Source organism: Canis lupus, chromosome 30, assembly GCF_011100685.1.
Source record: "Canis lupus familiaris isolate Mischka breed German Shepherd chromosome 30, alternate assembly UU_Cfam_GSD_1.0, whole genome shotgun sequence".
Taxonomy (NCBI): domain Eukaryota; kingdom Metazoa; phylum Chordata; class Mammalia; order Carnivora; family Canidae; genus Canis; species Canis lupus.
The window spans coordinates 22,704,444-22,730,163 of NC_049251.1; the positions used below are offsets into that span (position 1 = coordinate 22,704,444).

General features: G+C 35.6%; 1 protein-coding gene across 10 annotated transcripts in view; it reads left to right on the forward strand.

Moving 5' to 3' along the window:
* Nucleotides 1-25,720, forward strand: part of TCF12 (transcription factor 12) — a 374,750-nt gene that overhangs the window by 287,975 nt on the left and 61,055 nt on the right. For all 10 annotated transcript variants that reach the window (XM_038580520.1, XM_038580518.1, XM_038580521.1 and 7 more), the window contains 2 exons: nucleotides 1,398-1,533; nucleotides 5,816-5,868. In XM_038580520.1, the coding sequence (XP_038436448.1) occupies nucleotides 1,398-1,533; nucleotides 5,816-5,868 (189 nt within the window). The remainder of the gene's footprint in view (nucleotides 1-1,397; nucleotides 1,534-5,815; nucleotides 5,869-25,720) is intronic.

The following is a 25,720-nucleotide window of genomic DNA, read 5'->3' on the forward strand; positions in this document are numbered from 1 at the left end:
AGCTGTAGTATATCTATGCAATGGAATATTACTCAGCCCTAACAAGGAATGAAGTAGTGATACAAACTACAGCATGGATGTATTTCAGAAAACATACGAAGTGAAAGGTCATTACATACGGTTCCAAATTATATAAAATATTCAGAGTAGGTAAATTCATTCCAAAATCTGCCAAAATGACTTCATTAGCTTTATCTTAGGGTCACTGGTTTAGTAGGTCAGGGCTGCTGAATCTCTGGATCTCAGTGAAGCACTTGACAAAGTCTTATGTTATTGTAGCATACCATAGAGATCTCCTCAGCCTTGTCATCCTAATGTCTTTGGGGTTTTTTAATACCATTTTTTATGCCCCAATACTAGAAAAGCTAGCAAATGCATTGGTTGACAGACTCAGAATCTTAAAAAAGCAGAAATGAATGATTATAATGAATAAAATATAACAAGATGAATTTTATCAGGTAAATATTAACTGTTGTACTTGGGACCAAAAAAACACAAGGAAACTGTTGGAGGGCCAGGACTTAATAGCAACATATGCAGTAAAAAGTAACAGCATGTAATCACTCCTAACCTCTTAATATGAGCTAGCACAAATGGGTTATTTAAGTGCAGTGTTGAAAATGACTCTGCACTAATCAGGCCACATCTGGGGCATTGTCATCCATTCTATTTTACAAGACACTTTGACAAACTGATAATAAATCCAGAGGTTTTAGAGGTTTTATGTCAGAGATGCTGAGGATTACTTTCAAACCCGTGCCATGAGACACAGTTGAAGAAAACAGGAATGGCTAGTCTTGACAATATTGGCAGTCTTCAAATAAATAAAGCTATCCTTTTTTTTTTTTTTTTTTTAAGATTTTATTTATTTATTCATAGAGAGAGAGGCAGGCTCCATGCAAGGAGCCCGACACGGGACTCAATCCTGGGTCTCCAGGATCACACCCCGGGCTGCAGGTGGCGCTAAACCGCTGCGCCACCAGGGCTGTCCCAAATAAAGCTATCCTAAAAGAAAAAAGAAAAGGAAAAAAGAACAGAATTGACCGCCTTGTATGGTCATGAAAGCATTCAAGCAAAGACTTGGTGGCCGTTTTTCAAAAATATTCTTGATGACTAAAGGGTAAAACCACATAGTAACTAAAGTATCTTTTAACCTTAAGGTTGTATAGATCCGAACAATTACTAGAAAGCAGGCAACATGAAGATAGGAAAAAAGAAAATGTAGGTTTAAACCAATGGTGTAATAGAACTCAAAAAATTATATGAATCTGAATTCAAAACATTATTGAAGGTACTAGCATCTTCTGAATAACTATCTGATTAAGAAGTGATGATATTTTCAGGTTTGGATTAGTATCAGTGGGAAGATAACTTGTTTCCTTGGCTCTGTTTTATAGTCTAGTCTCCTGAGACAAGATTTAGGGCTTGGAAGCCCCGCACAGCTGTCTTCTTCAGGAAAACCTGGAACACCATACTACTCATTCTCTGCCACAAGTTCCAGGAGAAGACCACTCCATGACTCTGCAGCACTTGGTAAGTGTGTTGTACAACAAATCCTATCTTCCAGATTTTTTTTTAACCTCTTAGTCTTCTGGCTGCACTCTTATTTAGTAGAAATTTGGTTTCTTAGGTATGATATTGATATTAGAGCTTATCTGCATAAAAATGTATCAGATATTTGATAAACAATCACTTTAATAGTCTTGTTTGGTCACCATAAGAGGAACTAAATAGTGGAAAATGGGACTAATTTTTCCTATTATAATAAAAATAGCATGTGGTAATATTCACACCTTATTTTTTACTAAGATTGATATAATGCTGAACAGTTTACAATGTGGTTTTATATACTTTCTCATCTTGTTGGTCCAACAGCCCTGCTGGTCAGTAGATGTAATACTAGATTTAACATAAAATGAGGGTCAAGAGGACACATTCTTATAATTAGTAGATGGCTTACCAAAGATAAAATTTAAGATTTTCTGACTCTGTGTCCAGTGTTCTTTGTATATTTGTTCTTCTACGCCCCATTTTTTTTAAAATTTGAGGTAAAATCAATCATATAAAATGTGCAATTCAGTGATATTTCATATATTCACAACGCTGTGCAGCCATCATCTCTGTTCTCGTTCCAAAGCATCACCTCAAAAAGAAATTCAGTATCTATTAAGTTTTGAACCCTCATTTTCCTTAGCTTCCTTCTTTTATGCCTTATATATAGCCTCACCAGGCTAGTCTGTTTTGTATTGCTGCTTACAGCAAGCCTCAGGTGTACACACTAGCACCTTATCCAACAATATTTAAATGTGAGAATTTTTGGTGATCCCTAACAAGGAATTCTTTACACAAGAAAATTGAAGTGGTACAGGATGTCTATACCAAGGGTAGGCCGGTTTCTGAAATAAATATAGCCCACTAAAAGAAAGTATGTCGTAATTATCTATTCCACAAATATTTGTTGACTGCCTCCAATTTATAGATCTACCTTCTGTCACACCTAGATTTTTGTGAAGTAGCCCTCATCCCTGGGCCTAGAGTATGCTTGAGTATAGAAAAGGGCAATGATGGTCATGTTTGGCATAGAGAGCTCTAACTAAATGTACCCGCCTCTCAGCATTATAGGTTATTTAGTATGTGTAATAAAGTAAGCCCAGATGGTTTAGAACAGTATACTGTTTAATATTAAATGATAAATTGTGGGCACCTGGTTGGCTCAGTGGATCAGGGCATGATCCCGGGGTCCTGGGATCCAGTCCCACATCGGGCTCCCCACAGGGAGCTTGCTTCTCCCTCTGCCTATATCTCTGCCTATCTCTGTGTCTCTCATGAATAAATAAACAAAATTTTAAAAAGAAAGAAATGATAAATTGTAAAGCATCTTTTCTCCATCTTCACCTTTATTTCCCACCACATGAGTTAGAGTAGGAACATTCATTTGAGGCTAGATGTATCAGTTCACCCTAGAGAAATATGTTGTTAGTATCTATGTGAGCACATACCATGACATAAGATGCTAATATGGACCAATATACTGTTACTAAAAGTTCAGGGAGAAAATAAACTGTTGATTCACTAGGAATTGGGGTGGGGGTATAAAAACTCAAGTTTTCCAGAAATGAAAACTTCTATTTTCTTCATTTTCATTTTGATTATGGTAGTGATAGATACTGTTATCTCCTCCATGCCAAGTATATATCTTCACAAAAATGTTGTGATGTTGTAATATTAACCTCCTGTTACAGATGAGGAATCAAGACCGAGGAAGCTAAGCAACTTAGCCAAGGCTTGGTACCCAGGCACGCCTACTCATTTCCTATTTGAATACCACTTAGTAGATTATTATTCCATTCTCTTTTTTTTTTAAGATTTTATTTATTTATTTGGCAGAGAGAGAACACAAGCAAGGGGAGTGGGAGAGGGAGAAAAAGGTTTCCTCCCGACCAGAGAGCCCAACACAGGGCTGGATCCCAGGACCCTGAGATCATGACCTGAACCAAAGGCAGACGCCTAACTGACTGAGCCTCAAGTGCCCCTATTATTCCATTCTTCATTGTTATTTCTCAGTCAGCCACTCTTCCTTGGCGTTGCAGTTATTCATAAAATCTCAGAGTCGAAAGGACTTTGGAGATTATCTATACCCACCTCAGTATCTTAAGCTGCTTAGATACTTCATGAAATCAGCATTCTACAAAACAGTATCAAGCTATCTATAATATTTTGCCACAGAATTTAATATAAACATAGTAATAATGGCTAGAATTTATTGTCACTCTCTGTCAGGCACTGCCCCGAACATTTTTCATGTATTATCTTTATTTCAATAACTCTAAGAGATATTAACCCCTTTTTACATCTTAGGTAACTGAAGCTCAGAGGTTAAAAGTAACTTGCCCAGGTTCACATAGCTGCTGTTATTTGGAACTGCTGAAATTAGGAGCTGAAATTTGAATCCAGCCATCTTACTCTCTTAACTATTAGATTTTGCAACCCCTCAAAAGTGAACTATGAATCTCAATTCATGATTTTGAATACAACATGATGTAGGTAATTGTGTAGTGGCAGCCAAATGATGAGATAAAAATATAAAAGTGGTTCAGTCAGTTAAGCAGCTAACTCTTGATTGCAGTACAGGTCATGATCTCAGGGTTGTAAAATTGAACCCTGTGTCATGCTCCTCGCAGGGCATGGAGCCCGCTTACAATTCTCTCTCCTTTTCCCTCTGCCCCTCTCCCCTTCTCTCTAATTAAAAAAAAAGAAAAGAAACATTTCTATTCACATAGGAAGTATAAACTGCCCCGAAACTAAATAGCAACATCGTCTGCTAGTAATTAATCCAAAATAGATTGATGAGCTCCAAACTGATAGGAGCAGTTCTCCTGGTCTAATAGAGTGTGGCTTTTATTCAAAAGATACTATATTTATTAGTTGTGAAGAGTTGGGTTCTAAAAAAGCCTCACAAAAATTTTCTTCTAAGTTTTTTAAGTATAGAGTGTGCCAGATGTTGTTTATCTTTGGCACTTTTGTTTTAAGGAAGTATAGGCTGCCTCTTGGCGTAGAGACTTAGATGGTAATGAATGCTTTTTGCCCTTTTTATTGTATAAAATTTTTCCACATGCTACTTATAAAGTTGCTCTTTTAGCTTTGCAGCCTCCTAGAATATAAATTATAAGATGCCCAGCCCTAATTAAAAAATGAATTTCATTATTTATTAAACAGCTATGTCTTACAATGGCATATAATTTATGACCTAGGAAAATATCATGCTTGTTTAAGTCTCATTTTTGCAGTTTGTAAAATAGTATACTTTACATCAGCCTTCTTAAAAGTGGACTCCTCTGAAAAATCCTGAATTTGATCCATTATTTGTGTAAGATTGGAATGCTGCACTTTGCCACCTTTTTTTTTTTTGTATAGTAAATAAGATGGACAAGTTTTAAATTTTAAGTTTTACAGATAAGAAAATTGAAGTAACAAGTAAAGCTGGTAAAGTATGAAAAGACTCATGTTCTCATTTGTATCAATAAATGATATATGTCTTACAAAGAAATAGACTTTCTCTAGTTATTATTTGGAAATACTATAAACATCCACCGATAAATTCCATAATAATTAGTGCTGAATTGGCTGTTTTAACCACACATTGTTAAACAGTAAATGTTCCTACAGAATACAAGGTGACATTGTATATGACAGTGCCTGTATTTAATTGTTTATGTAGAGTTTCTCCAACATGATTATAGCTATAATTTTTCATTTATTAAATTTGATTTCAGATTTTTAACATAGTAAGTTATAGCATAGCATTCATTTTCAGTCTTTTTCAATGTGATTTTTAAACCTAGTTTTTCATGTGATGTGGACACTAAATTTGCATCTCTTGAGCAGTTTTATTATTAGAGTGACCTGTTGCACCAAATGCCCCTCTGCAACTGAAAGTGAGAAATGTGATATAAAGTATCACATTTATATGATGTGATGGAGGCTCCTGGTATGGAGCCTCACACCTAATGGGTACTTAAGAAATGTTAATTCCCTTTCTTCACACATGCTTATTGGTTTGTTACTTTATTTTACTTGATTTGCTTTCTTCTTCCTAAACTTACATGTATGTATTTCAGAATATATCACTTCATTAGGAAAACTGTTTTGCCCAGGAACCAATTAGGAAGGATGAAGCCCCCATCCCTATATGCCCTTGCTTATTCCTAAATACTGGAAAACAAGATAGGCTTTAAAAGGAAAAATTATTTCCTGTTCACTTGAAGTCTGACCTCTTCTAATATAAATGCTGATGAAATATATTTTCCATATGCAGATCCTTTGCAAGCAAAGAAAGTCAGAAAGGTGCCTCCTGGTTTGCCTTCTTCAGTAAGTACCCATTTTTTTGACTTTGTGGTAAACAAACCGATTTCAAGTATTCAGTATTTGCTGGCTGTAAGGATATATTTGATTGGTGTCAGCAGGCACACGTACACTTCACATAGTAACTGTTCACTGTTCAGCGGAGTCATTGATTGAGATAAATCTACATTTAATGTTAGGTTTTTAGATATCTCTGCAGTAATTTGTAGCTTACTCATATGCTGTTACTCCATGTCCCTGTCATTTGAATTCCCCTCTTGGGAAGAGGGCTAGGCCGGTAGCTGTCAAAGAAGATCTCCTGTACAGGTCTTTTGATGTTTAATTAGTCATTATGTTGCTGAACAGGAGGACAGACAGAGATTAATAGCTGAGAATCTTAGAAATTTACATTTGTAATAATCCCAGTGGAGCTAAAGACATTAAGATTCGGAGGACATGTTCGGCTCAGCTTGCCTCAGTAGGACTGAAGTTATTAATATGCATAAATCACCGAGTCAGATGTTCATTGTGAAGCCCTTGTGGATTTTAAAGCCTTCATTAAGCCTTTCCTAACTTCAGCCTAGCATCAGGAAAGCTTTCAAGCAACTAGTTTGTTGATCCCCCTTTGCTCAAAAAATGTATCCTTTGAGAATAAAGAGCTTTCATGAAGAAGGTTGGAAAGGTTTGGTGAACAATCATTAATGGCCATGATAATCTAATGCTGTAGGGGTGTTTGTGCTATTAAATATACTTTATTCTTTTAAAGAGTGAAAGTATTTGTAAATGAACCTACATCATAAATCCACCTACATTTTAAAAATCTCTCGGTGTGAAAAGGGAAAAATTTTTTTCCCCTTTCCCTTTGCTTAGAACAAACGGGAAGTGGGGCTTTTGGATTGAGGCCCCATGCCTTGTAGGGTACATCTCTTTGTTGTGTAAATGGATGTTGGGCTTTTATTTGGCAGTACTTAACACATGGGCGCAGGTGCTGCTGGATGAGTCAGAGCTCATCGAAGTATACACTGAATGGAATATCCGGCTTGGCAAGTAGTAATCTAGAAGGAGCAGCATGGGTCTGAGCTTTTTATTTTTTATTAAGTCTGAAGTAGAGATACCATCTTTTTGGTTGTTTGCCTTCCTTCTTTCCTGTGTTCTTCCCCTGCCTTCTCTTCCGTGTGATACATGAAAACTCAAATTTGAAATCCTCTTTGAAACTCAGTTCCAGATGGATCGGAGTTTTATGCAGCCTAGGGCAGCTGTGCTCTGAACCTGCAGCCTACCTGGAAGGTTGGATTGCAGCTGCAGGCATTCTTAAAAGCTTTTGCTTGCATAAGCACTTGGGCCACTAGAGGCTGAATAGCTGCTTGATAAACAAAATGAACACAATGCCTCAAATCATTATTCCCGAAGACAGGAATTTTTTTTCAACAACAGCTAAAAATAGTTGGGCAATTTACATTTTAACAGTTGTGTGCTGTGCAGGGGTAGGTGGTTCAACACTATAACAGATGATTTCTGCTAGATTAACAGAAATCATATTTAAAACTGACAGAACTGCTAAAACATGTAACTGTGCAGTTTTCTTATAATTTATTGCCATAATTCTATGAAAGTAATAAAAATTAAATTGCATATTAATATTTAGCAGGACTACACAGGTGAAAAAAAATCAGATTTGTAAATGAAAAATTCATCTCATTTATTCTTAGCCTGACACTGATTTAAGAAACCATCTATTTTTGGTGTTTTGTAGTTTTTTCATGTTTAAAACAAACAGGCAAAATAGAACAGCCTGGAAAGAGTATACACACTGGAGGTAACCAGTATTCCTTCCAGTCCTAATCATAACAGCATTCACTACTTGGTGGTAGTTCTTTGTACCGTCTCATGTGTTAGGACAAGCCACAGGGAAGTGGAAATGCACTGAATTCTGAACTTTGATTTCTTTGAGAACCATTAGGAAATTTTATAAGCCAAGCCTACTTACATATTGTGTTACTAACTACCTTCCTTGGGATTTATTAGATATTTGTGCAGAACAGAATAGAAGGGACGCCTGGGTGGCTAGTGGTTGAGCATCTGCCTTCGGCTCAGGGAATGATTCCAGGGCCAGGGATCAAGTCCCACATCAGGCTCCCTGCAAGGAGCCTGCTTCTCCCTCCCTCTGTGTCTCTGCCTTTCTCTGTGTGTCTCTCATGAATATATAAATAAAATCTTAAAAAAAAAAAAAACATAGAATTCATTGTTTTCTATAATATCAGCATCAAACATACACTACTTAGAAACCATGCTGAAAATAGTATTTAAACATATTGAGTGTTTTTAAGGATATATAAAGAATAAATGCATTTTAATTGATTGAAAGTATATTTTAGATTAAATGCTATGTTGATTTTGAAATCTCAAATTTTTTAAAGGGAATTTTTTTAAAACTTTAAAAATGATACTTTGAGGGACACCTAGGTAGCTCAGCTCAGTGGTTGAGTGTCTACTTCGGCTCAGGATGTAATCCCAGAGTTCTGGGATTGAGTGCAGCATTGGGCTCCCAGCGAGGAGCCTGCTTCTCCCTCTGCCTATGACTCTGCCTCTGACTCTCTGTATTTCTCATGAATAAATTTTTTTAAAGATATTTTGATAAATATTACCAAAATAATAAACTTCTGAGGATACTTATGGTATTTACCTTTTCAGCATCTAAAGCAAATGGGAGGGCTCAACAGTTTAGCGTCTGCCTTCAGCCCAGGGCGTGATCCTAGAGACCTGGGATCGAGTCCCGCGTCGGGCTCCCTTCATGGAGCCTGCTTCTCCCTCTGCCTGTGTCTCTGCCTCTCTCTCTCTGTGTCTCTCATGAATAAATAAATAAAATCTTTCATAAAAAAATAATAATAATAAAATAAAGCATATGGGAATTTAAATTTACAGTTTCCTACTGAAATGCTTTTACTGAAATTTATGTAATGTATAGACCTTTAAAAATATGAATTGTGAAAATGTATAAAAATGAATATGGACTTGTGTATATTTTATTTCATCATCATTTGAATATCACTTCCCAAACAAAACTAGAAACTTGGCAGTAATATCTCAGATTTCACAGTTTACTGCTTGTCTAAAATATCTTTAATCATCTGTAAAATACATGTTACCTTTACTAAAGAAACAGTAGAAAAGCTAGGGGAATATTGTACTACTCATACTGCTACAAAAACAATAAGCAGGGTTACTTAACACGCAAAGCATTGATAATATACTTACTTGACCACAGACCCCTGGTTAGAGATAATATAAATTTAATATAAATTTAGTTATTGTAAGCACAGACGTCAGCTCCTATATTCCTCTGTGTTACAACTGAATGGTAATTCCTATCTGTGGATGAAGGGCCCAGTAAAGGGTGTGTTGGCATCATTAAAGCAGTATGGTCAGTAAGATTAAGAGAATGATCTGATCATTTAATGATTGATTGTATGACCCTGTACTTGTCAGTTAGCCCTTAGGAAGTTTGAAGTAGAAAGTCTGAAGTTCTTTTCAGATCTAAAAATGCTAAGTACTTACAGTTTTAAAACTGATACCCCCCTCCCCCCCAAAAAAAAAAACCCTGATGTGCCTAGTACATTACCAGAAAGCATAGTTGCATAGCTTTCTTCCTGCTGATAAAGAAAAGTGTCCTTACGCACATTAACGTTTCCACTTACTTTTCTAGGTTAGGTTGGAATATTAGACAAAATAGGCCGGTAGCAACAACATGAGAATGACATTGAAAATTCTAACATAGGGGTGCCTGGGTGGTTCAGTCTGAGTGGTAAGCATCTGCCTTCAGCTCAGGTCTTGATCTCCGGTCCTGGGAGTGAGCCCTGATCTGGCTCTCTACTCATGGGAGAATGGGAGAGCCTGCTTCTCCCTTTCCCGCTCCCCCTACTGGTATTTGCTCGCTCACACACACTCTCTCTCTCTAATAAACAAATAAAATCTTTTAGCAAAAAAAAGAAAGAAAATTCTAACATATACACACACTATCATTACCTTCAGGGAACTTACCATCTAGTATGAGAAACAAGCATTCAGTGAATTAATTGTATTGCAGTGAGGCGAGCAAAAGTGTATACCAAGCACTCTGGAAACAGAAGTAGAACTAACCTTACCTTGGAAGTACTAATGGCCTCGGGAGTTGATATTTGAGCTGTGTCCAGAAAGATGAGTAGCAATTTTTCTGTTAGAGAAGAGGGAGGATGGACTAGACAGGTAGAGGCATAGAAGTGAAAAAATAAACACATGATCAGGACACAGCTTAGAAGTACAGCATTACTGGATCCTATGCCAAGTACAACTTTTGTACTTTTTCTGTAGAAGACTCACTTGCCCGCTCTAGAGGATGATTGGGAAACATATAAAATCAGTCCAGATATGAAAAGGTATAAACTGGGCAGCCCAGCTGGGATGGCTCAGCAGTTTAGCGCTGCCTTTGGCCCAGGGCATGATCCTGGGGACCCAGGATCAAGTCCCGCAACATCGGGCTCCCTGCATGTAACCTGCTTCTCCCTCTGCCTGTGTCTCTGCTTCTCTCTCTCTCTCTCTCTCTCTCTCTCTCATGAATAAATAAACAAAATCTTAAAAAAAAAAGGGGGGGGGTATAAATTGTCACAACAGTCTACCCTGGATAAAGTCCTAAAGTATCCTGGCTGATTAATAATAGGAGGCATTTGCAATTGTTAAGGCTTATCAGGGAGACTTTAAGAAGGCCTGGTACTTAGACTTTGGGATATTTTCCTCCTTTTTTAGGATTCCTGAGCTTCCTTTCCCCTTCTCCAGCCCCAACTTTAGTCTTTGTTCTTGTATGTACATCGGTTGTTTTTCGTCTGTATCAGATCTGTACTAAGATACAACGTTTAAGGAAAATTTTGAAGCACTGGATGGGAAGTGGGGGTAATTGTAGGTTTTTCCTAGTAATTTTTTTTGGGGGGAAAAAGCATTTGTACTGTGTTCTGTATACTGTGCATCCTTTACAGCCTTAGTGTCACTCTGTTAGAGGTGCAGGACTTACATGTATGAGGATCCGGGTTAACCATGATCTGTATTATCTTAATCTTTAATCTTTGTAACACCTTCTTTAAGATAACTAATATTCTCTTCTTACAAATGAGGAAATTGAAACTCAGAGATATTACGATAATACAGCCAAGATTACAACCTAATTTAATATCAAAGACTGTTTTCTGCTTATTTTGTTTATTTTGAATGTTAAAGCATGTTATATATCTTGGTTTACTCATCAAACATCCTGTTTAGTATATTAAATTTAAGCCATAGTTTATTGTGTCAATTATGTTTTTGTTGATCAAATTTATTTTTAATTGGCTTTGTTCTCTTAAGAACCTATCACTATCTGAAGGGATGATGTAGAAAAGCAAAGACTTTCTGTTTCCAGTCCAGCAGATGATGGATTTTATCTGACCTTAGCTGCTTTTGATTTTAAAACCTTTGAGAACTTGCTTTTAAGTTTTCTGAACACCAAGTTTCTATTTGTAAAAGGAGATAATAATGCCTGTCTCAAATGTTAGTGTGCAGGTGTCCTGTGCCTAATGTGTGCCTAGCATATAATAGATACTCGATAAAGGTTATCTTTTCTAGTTCCTACCACTGTAACCTGAAATTTAAAGTACTTAAGCATTTCATTTTTACCAAATGTTGCTGAAAAGCAAGCAAAAGTTTGAAAACGTAAGGAAAGATAAATGTTAGACTGAAAGAAAAAAATTTTTATGTTACTTAGACTTGTATATGTAATATATGTGCTTGACACATGAGTGGTAAATTGTAGCTGTTCTTTAGAAAGCATTCATTTTCAGAAAAGGAGAGAAAATTCCTCGAATCAAATTCTCCCTAGAATACATACTACTTATTTTTGTTTTCTGAATTACCAGGAAATTATCATTTCCTCCCCTGTATTTTAATCATTGGTTAAATAGGATTATGTTCCTCCAAAGCATTTCTCAGATGAAAAGTTTCTTTGTTCTTTATTCTTTATCTCTTAATTTAGTGTATTTTCATAGATTTTTTATATGCTGCAGAAAATGTTGAATTCTGAAATAAGAAGCAAGACACATTCAAAATTTTTTATGTTTTTTTCTTTTTTTTTTCAAAATTTTTATCACCAGAAAGTAAACACATAGACAAAATCTAGAATGCCTTTTTTAGACTTAAATTCTTCCTCATTTCGTTCTTCTTCAGTAGCACTTGCAGAAATCTTTTAAACATCACATTTTAACATCTTTTTTAATGTGGCATGTATTCATTATGTTTTGAATGTAACTGGCTTGTAGTTCCATACATAGGCTGATGACACAATGTTTCTTAAATGCTATGCTATGCTTTGTCCTTTGTATATATTTTCCCCACAAAAGCTATTACACTTTATCACATAATCTTTGCTTTTTAGTTAAACTCTCAAAGTGTATTTTACCAGGCCAAGCATCAAGAAGAAATTTTTTTAGTTAGCTCTTACCCATGGAACTTGGCTTCTGAGTTGAGTCAAAGCAGCTTAGAATCCACTTTATCTTGCGTTGCTGCAGATAGGCAGAGTTCCGTAGCCTTTCGTTTGGTAATTGGCTATCGAGTTTAGGAAATGATGCCTTTTTTCTCCCAAAATTCTTATGGTATTTTATATTGTTAGGAATGGCTTTTTAAAATTTTTAAAAATTAGTGTGAATTTTGACTTGGAAAACTACCATTCAAAAGATTACTGGCGATCTAAGCCAGTAAGAAAAAGGTAAAGGGTTAGAACTATAGAGAGACTTGTTATCCAGTTTATCCACAAAAATAGCAAGCAAGATGAGCAGCAAGTAGAATACTCTCAAAGGGAGTGTCTTATGCAAGTCACTTGAAAGCTAACAGAGTGATTATAGACAATTAGCTGAGGCCTTCAAGACTAGCAAGAATCCTAGTGCTTCTGGACTAAACAGTAGTTACACACAGCACCAGCTTCAGCTGAACTTTATGAGTGAACCCTCCAGTTCTTGAACATGAGTTGGAATAGGTATTAGCCTAGCTCCTTTGGCAGACAACCATAGAGGGCACAGAGTAACTGTAGGTACCAGAGAGTTTCTTATTTCTGACAGTTAGATAAGCTGTCTCTATTTGAAGGCCACTGTCATATAAAATTTCCAAAGTGGCTAATTCTTTCTCGGACTTTATAGGTCAAACTAGCAGGAAAAATCTTAGTATATAAAGAGAAGGTTCTATAATCCCTTCCAAACTTACATGCAGTTTGGTCATTGAATGGAAGATTTTTTTCATACATTAAGAAATAGCTTCTGTTTATGCTGACAGCATCCACTGTTCTGAACAGTATCAGAATTGTATCAGTATAGATAATAGGCTTTCAATCCATAGTCCTAAAATGTTCATTTTTGTGATGAGCCAGTAATGCCTTTGATCTTACTTTAAGTCAAAATGTAGAAGGATAAGTAACCAGTGAGTGAGCCCTGTGTATCCAGATGTGATTGTACAACCACAGTGATATTTGTTTTCTGACCTCTCATTTTTTAAAAAAGAAAGAATGTCTGATTTTCAGAGCTGGCTTTTAAGGTTTATTGAACTCTTCAGTTGCTGGTATTTCAGAGCTTTAAGACTTCACAAACCAGATGCAGAATAAGACCCAATGTGTGTTTGTGTGTGTAACTTGTATAGTTTTTAAAGGATGTGTGGTAATTGAATTTTGTGAATGCTTTCAGAGTTTAAGCCCACTGTCAGGGTGTTCAGCATCAATAGAATCATGAAAGGGTTTTTTTTTTGTTTTTGTTTTTTTTAGATTTTATTTATTTATTCATGAGAATACACAGAGAGGAGAGAGAGAGAGGCAGAGACACAGGCAGAGGGAGAAGCAGGCTCCATGCAGGGAGCCTGACATGGGAGTCCCGGGTCTCCAGGATCACGCCCTGGGCTATAGGCAGCGCTAAACTGCTGAGCCACCGGGGCTGCCCATGAAAGGGTTTTTGTTGTTATTTTAATCAAATACAATTGAAGATTATTTTTGCAAGTGTAGGAAAGAAGGAATAAATTAAGAATTCCAAATGTGGATCCCTGGGTGGCGCAGCGGTTTAGCGCCTGCCTTTGGCCCAGAGTGTGATCCTGGAGTCCTGGGATCGAGTCCCACATCAGGCTCTCTGCATGGAGCCTGCTTCTCCCTCTGCCTGTGTCTCTGCCTCTCTCTCTCTCTGTGTCTCTCATGAATAAATGAATAAAATCTTTAAAAAAAAAATAAAATAAAATAAAAATAAAAATAAAAATAAAAAAGAATTCCAAATGTTATCAGTGGAGATGTTTGGGGCTCTGGATTTCATTCTAAGTTAGGTAAGGCAGTTACATCCTAAGTAATATGCTGACATGAAATTTGCCATCTCTGATACTCCCTTTGTTTTTTGTTTTTTTTTTTAAAGATTTTATTTATTTATTCATGAGAATACACAGAGAGAAGAGAGAGAGAGAGAGGCAGAGACATAGGTAGACGGAGAAGCAGGCTCCATGCAGGGAGCCCGACATGAGATTCGATCCCGGGTCTCCAGGATCAGGCCCTGGGCTGTAGGTGACACTAAACCACTGAGCCACCAGGGCTGCCCACTCCCTTTGCTTTAACTAGTAGTGATTTTACTTTGAAAAATCATGTATTGTACTTTTATTGTACCTAATTTCAAGGACTATAATGTATGCTAAATAGATAAATCCAGTTAGACTTTTATGCATTTTAAACACTGTTAGTCCAAAGATAGCTTTTAATTTCTCCCATGTTTTATTTTTTTAATAGATTTTAAACAAATCTTAATGTGTTGACCATTTAAAGTTTTGGTCTTTTATCATCTGTAATTATTTTTATTTTAAGATTTTATTTATTTGAGGGGAGTGTGGAGGAGCAGAAGGAGAGGGACAACCAGCCTCTGTCCTGAGCACAGAGCCCAATGCAAGGCTTGATCTGAGAACCCTGAGATCATGACTTGAGCTTAAATCAAGAGTCCCGACACTTAACCTATTGAGCTACCCAAGAACATCCATCTATAGTTATTTTAATACATAACTCAACATATCTATAATATGCCAACATTTTACTGGTGGTGCAAAAATAATTTGGTTCTAGAAATTATGTTTTTGGAAAATTTGCTAAAACCTGCATACCTTTTTGTGAATAGCCTATATTTCTACTCTTCCTCAATGTGCTTGACCAGGAGTCAGCAAATTTTTTGTGTAAAGGGTTATACAGTAGATATGTTTGGCTTTGTGGGCCAGATAATCTCTATAACAACTGTTCAACTCTGCTACTAGAGCATGAAAGAATCCACAGATGATACTTAAATGAATGGACATGGCTGTGTTCCAGTAAAATTTTATTTGTAAAATCAAGTGGTGGGCCACATTTGCCTTACAGCCATAATTTGCCAACCTCTGTGTTAGACTTAACTTAAGCAAGTTATATGTTTAAGCAGCTGCATTCTTACTCCCCACAATGTAGTTCCTGTGAAAAAGACCCAAAGTGAAACAAAATTAAATAAAATTAAATATTTTGGGGGCCTGTTCCCTGTTTTTTTGTGGACTTTTTAGATTCATTACCTGATATTCATTAGTCTCTTCATTTCCTTTAGACTCTAGGGCACTGGGATAGAGTTTAGTGTATTAACAGAAACTTTCCAGGACTATAATTTATCTTACTCTGTGATAGTGGAAAAGCCTCAGTGTTATAAAGTGGGTGGTATGGGGTCATAATTTTTCTAGATTTTTTTCTTCTAGATTTAAATGTCACATTAGGTGATAGTATACCGGAGAATGTATTATATCAAAAGTAAGGCTATGAATATATACATATTAGTAAATGATTATTTGAAACAATTGGGTGTAAAGTACTTAAATAATTTGATTTTTATATAAACAGCCATACTATAATTTTTTACTTAAACTTACATATGTGCATACTCAGTCGTCATCTTTTATCCTGCTCCAACTTTCTCATAGAATGCAAAGCTAAAAAGTTGTTCCTAACAGCTTGGGAAGGAATTCCAACCCAAATGTGATTGTGAAACAAATTCTGTTGAAACATGAGCACTCTCTAAACATAAAAGCTTCATTTGAAACTTAAGAGAATCTTCCATGACTAGAAAAATCATTTTTTCAATATTAATTTTTGTAAAATTAAGTGAATATTTATGGCTTATTTAGTTCCCTTTTTAGCTTTATGATGGCTAGTATTAATAATAATTAAAAAGTAATAAAGCTCTTAACTTTTCTGACTTGTGCTTCATAATTTTTTAAATTATATAATGATATTATTTCTTTTTTACATCACCAAAGATATTTATATATTTTAAAACTCAGCTGAGCCATCCAGGGATCCCCCAAGTAAAATCTTTAATAAAAAAAAAGAAAGAAACTTTTTGACACTAGAGTGGGTTCCATTTAATATATCTCCAGTGAGTGGAATATGAATCCATTTTCTTAAAGTCACTAAATTTATATTAAATGCTTAAAATGAGTGAAGAATTATTTTAGGCTTTATGGATTTAAGTATGAGTAAAGCATGGCCCCTTGTACCCTGTCTTCATGATGCTTATAGTCAAAACATTGACCTTTGGAAAGAAGTAATTTTTTTTTTTTGAAAGAAGTAATTTTGAAATTTTTTTCTATTGAGTAATTGTTGCCCTCTGGGCATATCCAGGAAATGCTTTTTGAATTAAATTAAGAGGGTAAAAATAAATACTGTAAAGCCATTATTTTATGTCATCGATAATAGGGAAGATCATCTGTTAATGACTTCCTGCTCCAAGCTGTATTTTTCAGCTTCCTCCTACTCCAGCTATTCCAAATCATCAAAAATATATTAACTTCTTTTCTTTGTATAAGAAGCTAAATTGGGCAGCCCCGGTGGCCCAGCGGTTTGGTGCCACCTTTGGCCCGGGGTGTAATCCTGGAGACCTGGGATCGAGTCCTGTGTCAGGCTCCCTGCATGGAGCCTGTTTCTCTCCCTCTGCCTGTGTCTCTGCCTCTGTGTGTGTGTGTGTGTCTCTCATGAATAAATAAATAAAATCTTAAAAATAAAAATTAGACCATTTGTCATCACCTGTTGCTGCCATCATTGTCCAAGCGATCTTTATTTCTTTCCTGGATTATGGCAACATCTTCCCTACTAGTCTTCCAGTTTTCCTTCAGTCATTTTTTTTAACACAGGGAAATCCTTTTAAAATCTAAGTCAAATGCTATTCTTTTCAAGATACTCCAGTAGTATTTATTACCACTATTAAACCAAAGTCCTTAAAATGGCTTTCAAGACCCTTCTGATCTGACCCCTACTGCCTCCCAGATACCATATTCCACTAATTTACCCATCTACCCATACCCTCTTACAGCTCTTTAAGATATCAGGCCTGCCATGGGACCTTTGCATGTACTCTTTTCTCTGCCAGAGCACACTTGACTTCGTATCCATGTAGTTGGTCTTCTCACATACTTTTTTCTTTGATCATATATCACTTATCACTGGGGATCTTTCCTGACCATCCTACATAAAATAGCAACATGTCCCCATCACCCCCACTTTTTTAACCTGCTGTATTTTTCTCTGTAACACTTATTATTATTCTCTGATATACTAGAATTTGTTCATCTGTTTCACCCAGGAGAAACCTGATAAGTCAGGGGTTTTCTTTACGTTGTTTATTGGTTTATTGGTAGTACCTAGTTGCATAATAGATGTTTGTTGAATAAATGAACAAACCCAAATGATTTTCAGTATAGCCATGGCTCTTCTTTCATCCTGGACCATGCTCAGCTGAGAGTAGTCTCAGAAGGCATAAACAACATACTGGGTAATCTGAAACTAACAGATCCTTCGAGATGAATTAGATATATTTTATCCATCTATATTATAAGTGTTTAACATGCTTAAACTTGGGGCAGCCCTGGTGGCTCAGCGGTTTTGCACCTGCCTTCAGCCCAGGGCATGATCCTGGAGACCCAGGATCGAGACCCATGTCGGGCTCCCTGCATGGAGCCCGCTTCTCCCTCTGCCTGTGTCTCTGCCTCTCTCTCTCTCTCTCTCTCTCTCTGTCTCTCATGAATAAATAAATAAATAAATCTTTTTCAAAAATGCTTAAACTTTGTAAAAAGTTTTTCAGGGAGGAAAAGAAAAGATCACTGAAATTTTTCCATTTATATAGACTTAGTCTTTCCCTCTGTTAGATATATTAGAGTTAGAAAGATCCGCATTTGGTTTTCCATGTGAGGTCTCAGCATTTGATAGTTGTGTTCTTATATTCAAGAGCTATTTCTTTTTTTAAAAAAATTTATTTATTCATGAGAGACACAGAGAGAGAGGCAGAGACATAGGCAGAGGGAGAAGCAGGTTCCCCGTGGGGAGCCCAATGCAGGACTTGATCCCAGAACCCGGGATTATGCCCTAAGCCAAAGGCAGACACTCAACCACTGAGCCACTCAGGTGTCCCTATTCAAATTATTCCAATTTTAACAGCAATAATAGTTTGAACATTTTATATATAAATTATTTCAATATGAAATAATGTTAGGGCAAACATGAGTTCTCAAGATCACACACCTATAAAGGTACTATGGTATTGCTACTTGCTTTTCACTCTTTACTTTCCTGTTCTATCTGGCAAACTTTCCAGCCTACGTGTTCGTGATAGAATATACCTTTGTTTATAATCCACATAACAGGGACGCCTGGGTGGCTCAGCAATTGAGCGTCTGCCTTTAGCTCAGGGTATGATCCCGGAATCCCGGGATCGAATCCCACATCGGGCTCTTCGCAGGGAGCCTGCATCTCCCTCTGGCTCTGTTTCTGCCTCTATCTGTGTGTCTCTCATGAATAAATAAAGTCTTTAAAAAAATTTTTTAAAAACCTATAATCTACATAACAATCTTATTTTATTGATCTACTAAGTTCTCCAGCCAAATGGCACAAAGAAGCAAATCACAGGCCCAAAATTCTTTATTACAGAATAGAAGAGCAGGAGCCACAGCCTACTTAATTACGATGGGCTCCCCATTAACTCCTTAACTTTTTGTTGCCTGCTAAAATTATAACAAAGCGATCTTTGTAAAGAGGTGGTCTACATGTTTATTTGAAGGACATGGCCAAAAATCTTTTATTTTCAGATTGATACTATGTCAAACATAAAATATCTGGCATGTAAATCAAATTGTACATTACTGAGAAATCAAAATTGTGGGGCTCCTGGCTGGCTCAGTTGGTGAAGTGTACACTCTTGATCTCAGGGTTGTGAGTTCCAGCCCCATGTTGGGTGTAGAGGTTACTTAAAAATGAAATCTTTAAAAAAAAAAAAAACTGATACTGAGCTATTTGAACAATGACAATATTAGATAAGAGTTGTTACCTATTGATAAGATGTTAACCCTTCTCATTTTTTTTTAACATTTTGTTCTAGACATTACATAGCTTTTTAAAAAGATGTTTTATATTTTCTTTTTAAGATTTATTTGTTCTAGAGAAAGAGGGAACACAAGCGGAGTGGGAGAGGGAGAATCTCAAGCAGACTCCATGCCCAGCATGGAGTCCAATGCAGGGCTCAGTCTCACGACCCTAGATTATGACCTGAGCTGAAACCAAGAGTTGGACGTTTAAATGACTGTGCCACCCAGGCACCCCAAAAGATGTTTTAAATGAAAATATTACTAGATAATAGAAATATGTTACTAGCTCTTTATAAAGATACTTCATTTGCTAGTATAAATGCTACTAGAATATAAAGCATTTAGATTCAGCTTGGAACTGAGAAGTTGTGATTAAGTTTTTAGATTCCCTTTTGGATCAACCTTTCATTTCATGTAAGGCTTTTAAGCTCTTAATTATGCCACTCGCAGATACAATTATAAAAATATAATCTAAATTGGTGTGGACAGTGGGTCTCATCTATGGCATTGAGTCACACAGGGTCTTCAAAAATAGTGACACAAGAAGATGTGAAATATTTCAAAAGACACCTAACAAATTGTGTAGTCTAGTGGAATAAAATTATCCATGGTCTCTAAAATACCAAATTTCTTTGACTAGAATGATTTCAGCTCAGCATGGCAAAGTTTCATTTCCCTATTAATCAGAAGTTCTGAATGAAAGTTATATGGCTTTTTTTTTTTTAACAGGGGAAAAGTATTTGTTATAATTTAATAAAAATTTGAGAGACAAATCTTTCAAAAGAGGAATTCCTTGTTTGGGGGGGGAGTGGATAATAAAAGGTTTTATTGGTGGTGAAATGACTAGGAAATCTTTGGCCTAATTTAATGCCTGCACTTTGCAGAAATGGAAACTTGGACTCAGGGAAATGCAATGTCCTACCCTAAGCTCGTATACCTTCTAAGAGAGCTAAAACCTGAATCCCTGTCTCTGGACTCCTAGTCCAGTGCTCTTTTTCATTATATGGTGTGACTCCACAGTGTTTGGAACCTGAGCAGCCTATCTCACATTACAGAGTACTAATGAGTCCTAGGGAGAATATTTCTGCCATATTATATGTATTTGTGATATAGTGTTGACCTTAATAATAAACATTATTTTGCCACAAAAATGAGTTTATTTGGGAATAACAGAGAATTGCAATTCAGGACAAACAAGCTATGGCAAAACCAATAGGCAAGTCAAACAAAGGAGAGGAATATTATTTTAGGGAGAAAAAGAAAGTTTGGAAGGTTGTTTTGAAGCAAAACCCCTTAGAGAAAACCAAGAGTTCAAGGTGAAAATGTTTCTCATTGATGAGCTGTGGGGGTAGTCAGTTTCTTGTAGGAAATGCAATATACATCTTTCCCCCTTGGGCCCTGTAATTGATTATTTTTTTCCAGTTGAGGATTCTTCTGTTAGGGATCTATAATTGACAACCTTCCTATAATTTGACATTGACTGATAGAGCTCCTCTTTCAGCCTCCCCTTCTAACATCCTCAGTCCACTTCAGTGAGGTTTCTTTTTAATAGTTTTCACAGTACATAGAACAAGTAACAGGTTTCTTCTTTCAAACTTTTGTGTCTTTCCCAGTCTGACTGATAAGGATACTTGTTGTAGGGGGTGGCATTATGGCCTTTCACAGTGAAGGATAGTGAGTAAATATTAGTCCAAGTTCACTTTTGTTTTTGCTTTGTGTTGGACTGACACCATCTTTTATTTCCTCCCCTGTTTATTATACCCTTTTCACTTGTGTTTTCAAAATGAGGTATCATTTGACTTTTGTTCAGAGTGGTCACAATTTAATAGTAAGAAACCATTCTTTTTTAAAATTGGATTTTCCATAAATTCAGGATCTTGGGTGACTTCTTGCAGTGACTACAGCTATTAATTGTTTTGTTGCTTGATTACAATATGAAGCAGGATGATTTTGTAGACTCTAAACATTTAATTAATTATCGATATGAAGTACTTAAAAATTACTGCCATGAACAAGAATTTTTACTGAAACACAAAACATAGATTGGGACCAGAAATAGCTTAATATATAAATTCCTTAGAGCTTTAGACTGCAGATTCTTGAAATGGCTGTGGGTTAAAATGCAGGTGTTACTTTTGGTCTCTTTAAAAATAAAATAGAACATAGTATCTTGTTGCTGTTCCATTTCTCATAAATTAAAGGGATCTAGTGCTTTCCAGTTAGAAGAAAAAAAACTGCAGAAGAAAGAAACAAAAAAAAAAAAAAATCAGGTGGCGCTTTCTCTAAGTGAGAGCTAACTTAACCCAAGACCAAATTGTTTACCTTCTATAGATGATTTTATTTTTATTTTTTTATTTTTTATAGATGATTTTATTTTATTATTATTTTTTTATAGATGATTTTAAATAATAGTTTTGTTTGCTTGCAGTTTTGTTGTTCGGTTGCCTAATAAGTCAATAGTCAAAAAACTTTGTCTTGAAAGCTCTTCAGAAGTGCTGATTTATTGAGGAATTTAAAAACCTGAGTGTCCTCATCATTTTCTTTTACTTGCACACACACACCATTAGGCAGTCCTGTGATTATAGAGCCATCTGCAGGAAAATTATCAAGTTGCAACATAGTTAATGATTCTCTTACCATGTTATTTCAAGTAGCAAATGAGAAGTGACAAACTGCAATTCATGTGGGGAAAGAAATGGACAGCCAAGAGATGTAGGAATTACTAGGGAGGGAGGACCCCATCCTTTAGTTTTTCAAAGAAAACTGCTTTGTCATAGTGAGTTTGTGATCAAAAGAAACATGCAATTTGCTTCAGGTTTTACATATTCTCTGTAATTACAGTTCTATCTCATTTGAAGGGTGTCTAATGATAGCCTTTGAGAGGCTTTGTGTGATCCATCAGCTCTGTTTGTATTAATATCAGGAGGATACTATTTATTTACCCCAAAAAGAGATTTATTTGCTTTCTCCTCCAGGAGTTATGATTGTTTTTACACATCCTCATTATACACATGTGGTTGTTAAAAGGGAAGCTAAACAAGTGTTCTTTTGCCCTGTAAATGTAGTTTATAGAGCTGATTCTTCCCATTGGCTATACAGATAGGTGTTTTCTATTTTGTTAATCATTAAGCATTTGTAAATTCAAATTAGGCTTGAGATTTTTGTAAAGAAGTAATAAAAAATCTGATGTTCTGTGTCTGAACCAGGTAATATGATTTGCGAACTTCGACATTGTTTTTACTCTGCTCTGAAAAGTTTTTTTTTTTTTTGAAAAATGTATGTTTATATGTGTGTTGATGTTCCTCATATCCAACCAATATCCAAGTAAACTGTATACCAGTATTCAGACCAATCTACAGTATCATACACTATAAATCTGATTCTTTGGTTGGGCTAAGATTTAGGTACTCAAAATTAAGGCATAATTGGAACCATTTTTTTCAGGGTATCACCTGAGTAAAAAACACAGAGTCTTTAATTTTTAAGATTTTCATACAGTAAAAAAAAAAAAAAAAAAAAAGATTTTCATACAGTGAAAACACAGTATTTAGAAAAAGACCAGAAACAGCTTCAACACTTAGGAATGACTTTAGTAACAAAGCAGCATATACTAGAAAAATCTATAATATAATGTTCACCTATAAAACCTGGTATTATGTTACCTGATGTTAGCTAGACTAAAATATTACACATTTAGGAGACCACATTCATTCACAAGTCATTTCTCCACAAGCTAAATAAGGAAGAGGAGGCATTGGGGAAGAGTCTTTTGCTTTGAATCTGCCCACTTCTAGATTCTATCACTTACTATTCCTCTTAAACCTGTCCTCACTCCCACCTCCTTTGCATCCAGTAATTTTATTAGTTATTTACTGAGTTTCATGCTTAGGCAAACATAGCTCATTTGTGGAATTATTCACATGTGAACTTTGTTTGGCTTCATTTATCACTCTGAAAGTCTTATTTTCCAAGAATTGATTCACTTAGAAATAATGTTGAAACTTTTCATAAGGAATCTTCTAACGGGTTTTAGATTTACTTTTCTAGCCAGATCTTCTGGCCTTTTGGGACACCAGAATGTTGCCTCCTTGTTTTAGAAAAATGTACTAGAAGATTAACCATTAACTGGCCTTTATTTAACTAATTAATTCAAGATGTGTAATTCAGTTCAATTAAATTTTTCTTTTGAATGCTTTTTAGAATTTTAGATCATTCTTGAAACATTCTTGCTTAAGAATAGTTCATAAAACAGGTATGAGATTTATAGTAATCCAAATAGGGATAAAGAAGAGCTAACAAAATAGATTAAAATAAAATATTGCAATAGGTAATTCCATGAAATGTTGCATGGCTCTCCAAGGAAGAAGATATGTCTGTGTCCCAACCAATAGAAAAATAAGGAAAAAAAATTTTTATGGAGGTTTGGCATTTAAACAGAAGTTGCCAGAAAGTCCCTCTCTAGTAGACTTTTCAAAAACCTCTTTTCCTGAATTTTTAGTAAAGAAGTAAAACTGCTTAGGCCAAAATACATTGTAGCTTTGTCTTACCTAGTTTAGGTCTGTGCTTGATGACCGTTGGAATGACCATAAACATCACATCATGAACCATTGAAGGAAGGGGAACTGTATTTGAAAATTAGTGAAATGCAATAATCCTCAAACCAGGAATCATCAGCTTGCTATAATAAAAGATGTATGACTCTAAGTCATATTTTTTTCAGGGTTCTGTGACATTTTCATTAATCACGCTGCCAGTGTGTACAGTAACACCCATTTTGTTATAAAATTTGGTGATTGTTTAGACTATTAGATAAGATAGCATGAATATTAAGTCAGATCACATCATCTTAGAATAACACATAAGTGATTAAGTAGAATTGTTGGTGGAAACCATTCAGGATAAAAAGTGCAGAACAGTTCAGAGCTCCTGTACAGACTGCACGTCTGTCTGAAATCAGGTTTAAAAAGTGTCCCTGTCTCCAGCTGACTCGTTTTGTCAGACTGAGTCACAGGATTAACCCTTGACATATTCCTTTAAAAAAAAAAAAGGCAAAGATTAAACAACTGCATTCACTAGAGCAGCACTTGATCCATCTATATGCCTTTTTTCCTGTAATATGATTCTTAAGAAAAAAAATTGTGCTGCAGCTGTTGCATAGATTAAATTAGAATTTTTTCAAAAAATATTTTTGAGGAAGAGAAAAAAGACTTATAAAAGATCATTTGTAATTGTGATAAAACGACAGTTTTCATCAACCAGTTGTAGTTCATTTGGGGTAAGGCCAACTTCAAAAAAAATGATATTTGGGGCTAACAAAAGACCTTGCCATAGCACACAACTGGACTATAAGAACATTTTATTTAGGTTACCACTATTTTCTTGATGATTTACTGTATTTGAAAAATTAGCTTAATGCCCTGTGTATGTAGATATCTCTAAGTTTCTGTTTCCACTCTCAATTTAGGCAGTAGTGTATACCAAGTGAATATGTTGTGTACTGGGGAAGATGATGTTGTCTTAAATACACATGTATGGATTTTGTATCTCTGTTTTTAAAAGCAGGAATGAAAAGGAGAAGCAAAAGCTTTTAATTACTCTGTTTAGAAACTATTATGTTTCACATTCAGGTTTCCACTTTAATAGCAAACTTCTCCACTTGCTTAATAAACTACTTTAGAACAATAAAAGATTATACTGTCTGATTTTACTCTGAACTTTTTTAACCTGAATATTTGTTTATTCTTTTTAGAGTATCATGTCTCTAAAATAAAGAACTGATGATGAAATACTAAAATTTTCATTGTGCTTTAATAGCCAAGATTGTGTAGTTGGGTTTGCATTATAGTGTGTTTTATTAGACAAAATAGTACTCTGTATCACAAGTCCCAGAGAAATGAGCCTACTGTAAGTGGATTCTGTTGTTGTTGTTACCATCATATAAAAGTTGTCTCAAGTTGGAACAATGATTATAGGAAGAAATGTTCAAGTATTATCAGTGCTTCATGTCTTCTTTCTTTTCCCCATTCCTCTATTTCTATTCAAAAGTAAATTTTTACATTTTTAATCATTAAGAGAAAAAGGAAATTTTATTCTAGATGACTGATTTTCCTTTTTTTTTTTTTAAGAGTAGTTGTTCTGTCAGAGAATGACTATATCTATGAAAGAGTAAAATTTACTTGAATGGTTTTAAGGCTTGGCATTGTTAATTGTAAATCAAAGCTTTTTACACAGTTCTCTAAGGATTGAAATGGGTCTTTGTGGTCTCTCAGGAGGGAGGAAGTTACAAACCACTCTGCAGACTGGCATTTTAATAGTCTGCTGTACAGTGATGTTCTTTTGCAGCTGCTGCTTAGTCTTTTCTGTATCTGGAGAATGTGGGGAGGTTTTATTGTTATTCCGATACCATCAGCTTTTAAACGTTGTGAAGTTAGCTGGCCTTATTGTCTGATTTGGT